This window comes from Anolis sagrei, chromosome 2 (genome assembly GCF_037176765.1).
Source record: "Anolis sagrei isolate rAnoSag1 chromosome 2, rAnoSag1.mat, whole genome shotgun sequence".
Lineage (NCBI taxonomy): Eukaryota > Metazoa > Chordata > Lepidosauria > Squamata > Dactyloidae > Anolis > Anolis sagrei.
Window position 1 is genome coordinate 258,191,879 of NC_090022.1, and position 12,109 is coordinate 258,203,987.

The following is a 12,109-nucleotide window of genomic DNA, read 5'->3' on the forward strand; positions in this document are numbered from 1 at the left end:
AGAGCTTCCATCTTGCCTCCAGTGTCATTGGTTGGGAGACCCCTCCAGCACCAACCACTGCTCTGAGATCAGAGTGAAGAGAGGGGCCTGCACTGTGTTTATAATATAATATAATGTAAATATATATAATACTGATAATATTATAATGTAATACAATATACTACTACTAATAAAATATTATAAATATATATATTATATTAAATGTAATATGACCAATAATATTACAGTATAACGTTATAGTACAATGTAATGTATAATATTAATATTGTGCTATGATAATAATATAATGTATTGTATTTACTTTTTACATGCAAGCAGCTCTGAGTCCCCTTCAGGGTGAGAAGGGCGGCATATAAATGTCGTAAATAAATAAATAAATAAATAAATAAAGGCTTGGTGGAAGACAATCCTACATATTTATATATTCTATTAGTATGTCACTGTTCTTTATATTGCTTGTGTTACTGAGCAATTTATTGCAAAGTGGAACCGATCAAGGAAATAAAGGAACCTTCTTTGTACTCCTCCACCTCCAGGGAACATGCCAGTCGCCTATTTCTACCTTTCGAATGAATGAGCAGAACCTCTTCGAAGCCCTGTTGTAGTGCTACTGTTCTTTCATTCCATAGGTGGAAGCAGGCAGTTGGCATGCTCCTTGGAGGTGGTGGAGTACAAGGAATGTACATCTTGATTGGCACCACTTTTGCAGCTTTTTATTTATTTATTTATTCCCTTGGGGGGATTATTACCTTATGCCATATTATTTATACTCTGTCAATCACATTTTTTGTTATCCATATGGGTACTGAAACCAAGCCCTATATACAGCAAACACCTGATATACCTTGGAACATTCCCCTTCCTAAAATCTATATACTTCATTTTTTAACTTCAAAACAAGTATACAATGACATAGAAAAATACATTCTGAATGCAAATAACAGTGGGAAATATTCTACTCATTTAAAAAAAAAGACATTTTAGAAATGCGGTAGTTGAATAAAAACAATCAGTAACAATAAATACAAATTGATGAACCGTCCCTAAAAATAGATCCTCAAAACAAAAGCAGCATACCTGACAATTTCAGACACATCTGTAGATTTTAGGCATGGGGAAGCAACTTTCATTGAGCCTGATTGACAAGAGAATAAGCCATCTCCCTCATATCATTACCACATCCATACAATTTCACAGAGAAGAGAAATGCTTATTTCCTGCATAACTTTGTAGAACTACCACTATCACAGACATTTATTCCTTTTTTCTCTTGGAAACCAGACAAAGAAAGAGAATCATTATCTTCCCCAAGACCTCTTAGTGGGCATAAAAATATCAAGCATCTTTGGTTTTAGAGAGAGCAGACTGCCAGGAATTTCTCTTGCTGCCTCCTCACTAGGCGCAGGTTATTACTTATAAAGCCCTATACGGTTTGAGTCCTGTTTATTTACACGACTGCATCTCCCTTTATGAACCTGCCCGGGCTTAAAAAATGGCTTGGAGGCCCTCCTCTCGATCCTACCTTCATCGCAAGCTTGGCTGGTGGGGACAAGACAGAGGGCCTTCTCAATAGTGCCCTCCCTGGCTCTGGAACACCCTCCCCAGGGAGATTAAATGAGCAACCACCCTCACGACTTTTAAGAAGAACTTGAAGACTTGGCTATTCAAACAGGCCTTTGACAATGATTAGAAAATAACCCCTTAATGTGGATGAGGTCTTTGTTTATGGATATACTTTTGACTTGGGCATTTGACTTTTATCTAGTTTATAACAAACACTGTGTTTTTAACAAATGTTTTATACTGCTTGTTGTTTAAACTGTCTATCTTGCTTTATTTTATATCAATTTAAATTGATTCGGTATGTTATTACCTGATTTATTTTATTTGGCTTATATTATTCATTGTATTTATTTATATTGTAAACCATCCTGAGTCCTTTTGGGGAGATGGGGTGGGTTATAAATAAAGTTTAGTATCATCATAACATAAAATAGCCAATGCACTTAAAATATTTTGAGCTAAGTAAAGCAGGGAGACTATGGTAAACAATCAGTCTACACGCCAAAACATATATATCAAATGTTTGTCTCAAACTTGAAATAATTATCCTACAGGCTGAAATAATGGCAGTGGTTAAGTCAGAAGACATCCTATATTTCTTCAATTGTAAGATGCACTTTTTCCTATAACATGGGGTGCATCTTAGAATCACAGGTGTGTCTTGTGTATTTTTAGTCGTGGTGATGGTACTGAAATTATGTTGCATTTTACAATTGATGCCATCTGCCAATTGAAGAAATACAGTATTGGATATTAGAATATGGAAGAAATTCCATTTAATGTTGGGTGTTTTATGCTACAAACAAATCCATTTCTACTTTCAAAGCTCATACAATTTTACTGGGCTGCCAAAGGAAATTATAATTCATAAAAAGCCGTAAGTCTGTATGGTACTATATTATCAATATAATCTATTCCTTATTACAGGAACTCATATACAAACAGCATGGAGTGGTGGTTTGAATGCTGGATTCTGACTTTGAAGTCTGGAGTCTGAATCCTGCTCAGCTATGATAACTGACAGGGTGACCTTAGGCAAGACATACCCTCAGCCTCAGAAGAAGAAAACTCCTTCTAAAAGAAAACTTATCAAAATACCCTGTGACAGGTTTACTACAAGTTGAAACTACTTGAAACAACATCAACACGCTAGATTTATATTTAGAAAATACTTGGACGTCATTTTAAAAAATCTCAAAGATACACCAAATACCACATGCATTACAAATTATGGTCTCAAAAAGTATTTTTCTTAATCTGCCTCTAGTAGCACAGTAGAGAGTTTTGATCATGCACATTCTTTCACCATATCTATAGCAATAGTACAAAGCAATCCAGTGTACCTAATATGTCCACTGGGGGGGTGGAGTCCAAAATTAATCTATGAATAACTTTGGATAGGATTTGTGAGAAAAATGGAGATTATTACTATTAATCTTTTAAACTTGAATTACCACAATTCACACAAGCAGGCCAAGTTTGCTTGAACTGGGGTATGGCAACAACTAAACGAAACTTCATCTGCAGTACACCAACTTCAAAACATTGGTAACATGTTATTGATAGGATTCAGTGCTTAGCTGAATTATCAATTAAAAGTGTTTAAATAACACTTTTAAACTCCTGTAACAAGTTTAGCTTACACACACAGATCTGTGTAAATGTAAGCTTCCTGTGGAAAGAAATGACATTTTAGAAACAGAATCTTTTGATGTTTGAATCCAAGTTATGTCACATCAATCTTTTATAAGTTTCCTGTCACTGTGACTTTTCCAATGCTAAATCGAATGTAAATAAATTGTATGTAAATAAAGATTCACATTTCAAAACATCTTTCAAAATGCAAACAGATTGTCATGCAAAAAACAATTCAGGGAGATGTGATAAAATCGCAACACAAATTTGCATTCCTACTATGAGCATAGTAATGGTACCAGAAGTAAAGCTCCTAGATTTTTCTGAATTGGGGCTCAGGCCCTGATTTCAGTGTCTTCATCAGAGCAGGAAATGTGATAACACAAAGAAAATGCCATACTACAGTTAAAACTAAATTATGGAAACCTGAGGAAAATCAACCCTGAGAAGGTACTAAGCATGTAAGATTGTCCTCAGTTCCATTCACACGGTTTGATCAACACTACTACACAAAAACTTAATGGTATACCAATGTTTTCAAAAACTGAACCATTCTATCCATACACACATACATATACTGTATCAGTGGAAAATCAAGACCCCATTTGTAGGCAGGAATCTGTGTGGCAACCTTAGAAGATTAATGGGAGCATTAAATGTCAGTACCATGTCTCAAATGATTACAGCTTTAACTTCAGCATGGTGCTGGTGTTACCATACCAATTCAAGTCCTTTTCCTTCTCTCGACTGCAGGTCTTGGAGCTGCCCAAGAACAGGCTCAAGAAAGTTTTCCTGTCCTTCACAGTAGATTTTGTGTATAATGGTAAGGAAGATATATGCATGTTTCTAACAGGTATTAAGTTCCATTGTTCTAACCAGTGAAATTCCAATGTTGAATTCTGTCCTTTGCCTTTATGTGGTACTAGGCATTTATGTTGAGAATCGCAGTAAAAGCACTTGTATGCATTTTATCTATTTATTGAATTTAAGCCCCACCCTTATCCCAATCAAAAGCTTTGATAGTCAGTTTTGTCTGACAAAAATGTCCTGTTGTGGAAAAGTATAATTATTTCATATTGTATCAGAATGTATGTACTTGTCCACCACTGTATTTCTTTTTTGTAATGCTTCATGGTGCACATATATTTTGCACAGCACATACGTCTCCAACTTTAGAGGGAATACAAGACTGCAAGCAGTTTCGCCTTCAAGTAACAATTTCTGTTGGGATTCTTAACCTATTATAGCCAATGGGTGGCAAAAGCTACAAGGAGAAGTTCAACAGACTTTATATTTTACACATTCTTATCCTTATATTCCTAAAGTAACAAATTTCTTTCACATTAGATTTAAATGTTTGCCCATCTTAATTGAACTAAAAAAACACCAGAAGGATTAAGTTAACATTTATTCAGAAAATTTACACACAGTATTTATTTGAGTCTTCAGTTCTTGCCAAGCAGTCATCCATCTTTATTCATTAAGGTATGTCCGAGATCACTGCAAGCAATAACATTCTCTAGTGGTGAGGAAAGGACATTTAATTAAAGCTGAAACAGGGATGACTCTGAAATAGGCGTTCAGTCTTCTCTAGTCACCCCTTGATTATTTTACTAGTATATATATTTTAGCCTCATGCTGAGCATACTTGGAATCTGCTAAGGAAAAATGGGAATGCCTTCACTTCTTAGTTTGACGCAATCATAAATCTGTCATGGCCTCCAAAAGAAGCAAGCTATGTTTTACCATAACCCAGTGAGGAAATCAGCACAAAGGCCCAAGACCCAGATCAAAACGTCAACCAGGTTGTTATGTATCTACACAGTATACTTCACATAACTATGTGAGAAACTGAAGCAGGGGTGTTTCTATGGCTTCCTTCAACATCAGTACATTCCAAAGTGTTTCATATAAAATGTATTGCTTTTATATAGCATGTACGGTCTATTGACAACCTGCTTTCCAATACTTTTTTACTTCTAGGCTGCTCTGATTGAAGATCCCATCTAATCTACAGTGTACTTTCCACAACAGTATCTTACTAACAGGTGCCACTAGCAGGAAGCAAGTCAAGCCACCTTAGAATTGATTCATCCCAGAGAGCGAGAGAAGAAATGCAGCATGCATACTCATTCTATAACAGATCATTTAATGCCTGTACTGCTAAAAATGTGTTAACTGTATGTCTGCATTTTATATTTTTCATGGGGGGTTGTTCTGTTTGCCTTTAAGAAAACAGTAATGAGTAAGTCTGGAAGGCTGATTAGAACCACAACTCACAGCCCAGATTTTAAAAATCACCTATCCCAAAAAGATGTTATTTCCAAGAAACAAGCTACTAAAACGATCACAGGACTGAAACAGACAAAACAAAAATGTTCACCACCACATAACCCAAACATGATAAAATAGACCACTAATCTCAAAAACAAAGGAATAATTTGTCCAACTCCAGCATATGTATCCTGGAAATTATGTTTTGTGTATTTTATTGCACTACATGTGTCTAAATTTGTTTAAATCTTTTGTTAGTTGAGCTCACATATTTATCCATAAACAAAAACTATTGATTGACATGCAACATGGCAAGACTAACATTGGTAAATTGCAGCAAAATGTAAACAGAAGACACTGCTTGTATTCAAGATGGCCTTCCCCAATTTATACACAAGTTCCGTAAGAAACTATCATAGAAAGGTGAAAATAATGGAAATACTCAGAGTTCCTGTAACTGACTCTGTATTTAGTCACGACAGTGCTATGATGCATCTCCTTGCATTAGAAAACTCAGACTTAATATGTATCTCCTAAGATGCATTTATAAATCAATGAATTAAAAAAACATGGAAGCTCAGACATTTCTCTTATGATGAACTTATAAACTGATGTACATAAAACATTTCAATTATTTTTTAAAGAAAACTGGCAAGAACACAAACTGAAACTTATGCTCATCATGACAATTGTGGTGTTTCCCTCTGGTAAGCTTTACAAGTCACCAGTCTTTTTCCCAACTCTGAAGCCACAGGAGATGGGTGCAGTAGGTGAGTACTGATCCTTATATCTGTTTGGTTCTGAGTTTGAGAGGTAGTGTGAGAGTGAGTTGGCAACAGCATAGTTAGCCATAGTTAAAATGCAGGCCAAGGCCTCAATTCCAAATTATATTGCTGCAGAGTGTGGTGGAGTTTGACACCTGAAATGTCATATACGGCTGAAGCCAGCACTCTTCTACCACCCTCTCCCACAAAAGCAGAAAGTAGTTGGAATTCAAACCCCTCTCGATAGCAAGGTCCCTCAATCGAGCAATAGCTGATATAAGCATTTTCTTTGCATTTACCTCCCATAGGAAAGATAGGAGCAGCTGTCCCTTCTTGTGGGTATCAAAAGAGTAAAGAAATGGAAAGAGCTTGGCAAATGTTGGACCAATAGTAAGGACACTTCAAAACTGTATACCCTCCTCTCAAATTAGAAAAGCTTTTCTTGAAACCCTCCTGGGGAAAAAAAATCTATCGATAGTATGATTTTCTGGCTTAAGCATCCTGTGTCAAGGAAAAATGGACAGCAATGGCTCCCAAAGTTACCTATTTAAGGTGGAATCAGGTATCAAACAGGGATGTGTTATTGCCCCAATCTTATTCTCCATCTTCATCGCTATGATACTTCATCTTGTTGATGGGAAGCTTTCCACCGGAGTGAAAATCATCTATCAGACAGATAGCAAGCTACTTAACCTCAGCAGACTAAAAGCCAAAACCGAGGTCACAAGAACTTCAATATGCTGATGATAACATAGTATGTGTGCATTCAGAAGACCTACAAGCCACTCTAAACACTTTTGCAGAAGCATATGAGAAACTTGACCTGTCATTGAACATTAAGAAAACCAAAGTGCCCTTCTAACAGGCACCAGCCAGTCCCTCTGCAATGCCAGAAATTCAGCTTAATTGTGTAATGTAAGCAAATGTTGACCATTTCCTTTACCTTGGCAGCCACCTCTCCACAAAAGTCAACATTGACACTGAAATAGAACACTGCCTGAGCTCTGTGAGTGCAGCATTTTTCTGCATGAAACAGTGAGCGTTTGAGGATCAGGACATCCATAGGGATACCAAGGTGCTTGTTTATAATGCTATTGTCCTCCCAACCCTGTTATATGCCTGCGAAACATGGACTGTCTACAGACGTCACACTCAACTCCTGGAAGGATTGCATCAGTGTTGCCTCCAAAAAATTCTGCAAATCTCTTGGGAAGACAGGAGGACAAATGTCAGCATACTGGAAAAAGCAAAGACCATCAGCACTGAAGCGATGCTCCTACGCCATGAACTCTGCTGGACTGGCCACGTTGTCCGAATGCCAGATCAGTCTCCCAAAGCAGTTACTATACTACCAACTCAAGAATGGAAAACAGAACTTTGGTGGACAGGAAAAGAGATTCAAAGATGGGATTAAAGCTAATCTTAAAAACTGTGGCATAGACACCGAGAACTTGGAAGCCATGGCCCTTGAGCGTTCTAGCTGGAGGTCAGCTGTGACCAGCAGTGCTGTGGAATTCAAAGAAGCACAAATGGGGGGTGAAAGGGAGAAACGTGCCAAAAGGAAGGTACGTCAAGCCAACCCTGACAGGAACTGCCTTCCACTTGGAAACAGACATCCTCACTGTGGAAGAATATGTGGATCAAGAATAGGGCTCTACAGTCACCTATGAATCCACCGCCAAAACCCTACCCTTGGAAGGCCATCATACATGCCTTTGGCGAGTAGGTATTCAATCCCGCACTATTGTTTAGCCTCAACTTTTTTGTCATTGGAGTACACATCCCTCCTCCCCCCCTGTGAGAAAGTCTAATCCCACAATCCCCGCTATGAGTCCTCCTCCGCAAACAATTCGTTTCTCCTTTCTCTCCCCCGAGGTTTTAACCAATTTTAATTGTCTTCCTTTTAATCATTACATGTAGCCTGCCCACTGTCATTGTGATATTGTCATTTTATATCGTTATTTATTCACATGTTTTATGTAATTATGATGTTGTACTTTGTTTGCGTTTTCGGTCGTATTTCATTGTATTTTGTTGTTTGGGCTTGGACTCATGTAAGCTGCTCCAAGTCCCCATTTGGGAGATGGTGGCGGGATATAAATAAAGTTTATTATATTATTATTTACTCGGACGACGAGGAATTGCCTAAGTAAAGTACTACATACAAAGGAAGAAACCATCCCATTATTTCTACTCATTGTATTGAGATATTTTGATAGCTCTAGTTTGTGGTTTGGTTTATTGTGGCTGGCAGCACTGGGGGCTTTATTTCTTTTTGGCATCTAACCCAACTAGCTCCACCTGTCTAAATTCTCTTTGGCTTAACTAAATGCAGCTCTGAGTAACTGGGCACATTGTCTTCAGAAAGTCAGCTTCTTTTCCTGGAGGACAGGTAGCCCAAGTCTGTTTTACACATGGGGAGTGATGGAGGCAGAGAAAAACCTATATGGCTTTTTAAAAAAAAAGTAGACCTTATACTGCACATTAGAATTAAAGATGGGCCCTCAATGCAAATGAATTGAAGGCCATGAGGCTACAAGAATCAGTACTACCATTGGAGAAAGGTGTTAAGTAAATGGAAAGGAAGGTTCTGGACCCTTTTGGCAGATGACAACAGAGCTTCCCAATTTGCCCCTTTGCTTTGATGGAAATAACCAGGGGAAGGGACTAAATTGAGTACCACCCACTTTAATAATTTTTTAAGATTCGGCTGAAGAAAGAGGCAGGAGCAAACAAAATTTGAAGGAGTTGCCCAGAGTTTGATACAGGCTAGTTCATTTATTAATATTTAAATGTGTGTATTAAACATATAAATACAGTTAAACAACTGTTAAAAACATAGCACCTACTCCCACATTACAGACAGATGCTTGTATACGTTTGTATACAGAAAGAGATACATGTGTATACACACACATACACGCAGGGCCCTTCCACACAGCCCTATATCCCAGAATATCAGCGCAGAAAATTCCACAATCTCTGCTTTGAGCTGGGTTCTTTGAGTCCTCCATGCTTACCCAGTGTTTTAAACTTTTAATCCCTGCAACTTGCCCTGCCCAATTATTGTGATTTTATATTGTTTGGTGCGTTTATTTATATTGCTTTGTATTTTATTTTTATATTTGTTATATATTTGCTCTGCTTGGCCTCATGCAAGCCACCCTGAGTCTCCCTTAGACAGAGACTGGATGGCAGTCTGGTGGAGGTGGTTTATTATTTATTTATTTGTGGTATTTGTATACTACCCTTCTCAACAGGGTAGTTCACAAGGGTTTGATTGTGCTTATTATTTATTATTATGTGGGATTTCCTGCCTTGATATTCTGGGATATAGGGCTGTGTGGAAGGGCCCACAGATATACAAACACAAGAGAAACAATCTTACTTACTTAGGAGATCCCTCGTTGGACGAGTAAGATAGTCTTCCATAATAAGTATTCTTGTGGATCCGTAGGTGGCTGTGGAGCCCTATTCTTGATCTGCATGTTCTCCTGCACTGAGGGCATTGGTTTCCAGGTGGAAGGTGGTCTCAGTCAGGGTTGGCTTGACGCACCTTCCTCTTGGCACGTTTCTCTCTTTCACCCTCCATTTGTGCCTCTTCAAATTCTGCAGCACTGCTGGTCACAGCTGACCTCCAGCTGGAGTGCTCAAGGGCCGGGGCTTCCCAGTTTTCTGTGTCTATGCCAGAATTTTAAAGGTTGGCTTTGAGCCCATCTTTAAATCTCTTTTCCTGTCCACCAACATTCCGTTTTCTGTTCTTGAGTTCGGAGTAGAGCAACTGCTTTGGGAGACAGTGGTCGGGCATCCAGACAAAGTGGCCGATCCAGCGGAGTTGATGGCAGAGGACCATCGCTTCAATGCTGGTTGTCTTTGCTTCTTCCAGCATGATGACGTTTATTTGCCTGTCTTTCCAAGACATTTGCAGTATTTTCTGCAGGTAGTGCTGATGGAATCGTTCCAGGAGTTGCATGTGACATCTGTAGACAGTCCACGTTTTGCAGGCATATAGCAGGGTTGGGAAGACAATAGCTTTATAAACAAGCACCTTGGTATCCCTACAGATGTCCTAGTCCTCAAACACTCTCTGCTTCATATTTGTATACTATCCTTCTCAACAGGGTGGTTCACAAGGGTTTGATTGTGCTTATTATTTATTACAGGGTTAGTCAAAATGCATAGGCCAATAAGCCATTCAATTGAATGGCTTATTGGCCTATGCATTTTGACTAACCCTGTATTATGTGGGATTTCCTGCCTTGATATTCTGGGATATAGGGCTGTGTGGAAGAGCCCACAGATATACAAACACAAGAGAGACAATCAATACACACAGGCACACATGCTATTCCCTTTGACTCAGGCATGAGCAAGCTCGGGCCCTCCAGGTGTTTTGGACTTCAACTCCCACCATTCCTCACAGCCTCAGGCCCTTTCCTTTTCCCCCTCAGCCGCTTAAGCGGCTGAGGGGGAAAAGGAAGGGGCCTGAGGCTGTGAGGAATGGTGGGAGTTGAAGTCCAAAACACCTGGAGGGCCCGAGCTTGCCCCTGCCTGCTGACCTGTTCGAGGGCCTACTATTCCTCCTCCTCCTCCTCCTCCATACTCACTGGTTGGTGGGGGGCGCGTTGAGCGGGATGGCGACCTCCTCCTCCTCGTACTCGGGCCCGTCCAGCGAGTCGCCCTCGTCCACGGTGCTCAGGCCCCCGGCCGGAAGCGGCGGCTGAGGTGGCGGCGGCAGAGGAGGGAAGCCCCCCGAAGCCGAGGCCACGCTTCCTCCGCCCTCGGGAAGCTGAAGCGGCAGCGCCGGCGAGGCCTTGGCCATCTCCTCAGGGTCGGCAGGCCTCGGGTGGAGCACGGGAGAGACGCCAGAAGGGCAGGTGTCGCCGGAAAGAACCAAAGCAGCGGCGGCGGCGGGAGGAGAGCCTTTGCTACGGGCGGCGGCGGAGGTGGCGGTGGTGGCCGGAGGGCAGCCGTGTCCGCCGGGCTCCCCGGCCGCTCCCGAGCCGCCCTCTTCGCCTCCAGCCTCGGCCGCCGCCATCATGCTGCTCCGGCAAGGCCCCGCCCCTAATGGCGCAGCGCGTGCCCGGTGGGAGGGGCCAAAGCAGAATCGGTGAACGAATGATGAGGAGGGCTAGAGCGAGGATTTTATGAACGATTGAGTTGCGGCGGTTACAACAAACGGGGCGTGGCCAAATAAACCACGCCCCTTCCCCTCTTTGAGGCGGTGAATGGGAACAATGGGGAGCCGCTGTGCGCGTGCGTGCGCTTGTGTGTGTGTGTGCGCGCGCGCTCGCTCGCGGAGGGAGGGGTAGAGAGGAGGTAAGAGGCATTCGCTGCGGACGCCCCCTGCTTTCCCTTGTGTAGCCGCCGCCCTCGTCCTTTCTGCGCATGCGCTTGCCGCTTGGGAAGGCTGTTCCGAGAGTAGACGGAGGGGCGTGGCCTCAGCCGGACTACAGCTGTTCTCGCAGAAGGATTCTCCCCCTCCGATCTGGAAGCTGTTTTAGCTGCAAAGTGTTTTTCCTAATACAATAAAGGCTTAACAAAGCCAGCATCGTGACTTTCTTATATATACAGATATATTCTAATATTATAATATAATATATTGTATATACATATATTTATAATATTATAAGGTAATGCAATATAATAATAAGATATTATAATTCTATATTTATATTAGATGTAATATTACTAATAATACTACAATATAATGGGGCCGACCAAGGGCAAGATGGATGGATGGCATCCTTGAAGTGACTGGACTGACCTTGAAGGAGCTGGGGGTGGTGATGGCTGACAGGGAGATCTGGCGTGGGCTGGTCCATGAGGTCACGAAGAGTCGGAGACAACTGAACGAATGAACAACAACAATA

The 12,109-nt window shown here is 40.8% G+C and overlaps 1 protein-coding gene across 1 annotated transcript in view; it reads right to left on the reverse strand.

The window, feature by feature from the left end:
• RASA1 (RAS p21 protein activator 1) overlaps window positions 1-11,419 on the reverse strand; it is a 53,047-nt gene extending 41,628 nt beyond the window's left edge. Inside the window, exon 1 of the mRNA XM_060761747.2 lies at window positions 10,844-11,419. Within this exon, the coding sequence (XP_060617730.2) occupies window positions 10,844-11,277 (434 nt within the window). The 5' untranslated portion in view covers window positions 11,278-11,419. The remainder of the gene's footprint in view (window positions 1-10,843) is intronic.
• Window positions 11,420-12,109: the final 690 nt, after the last annotated feature.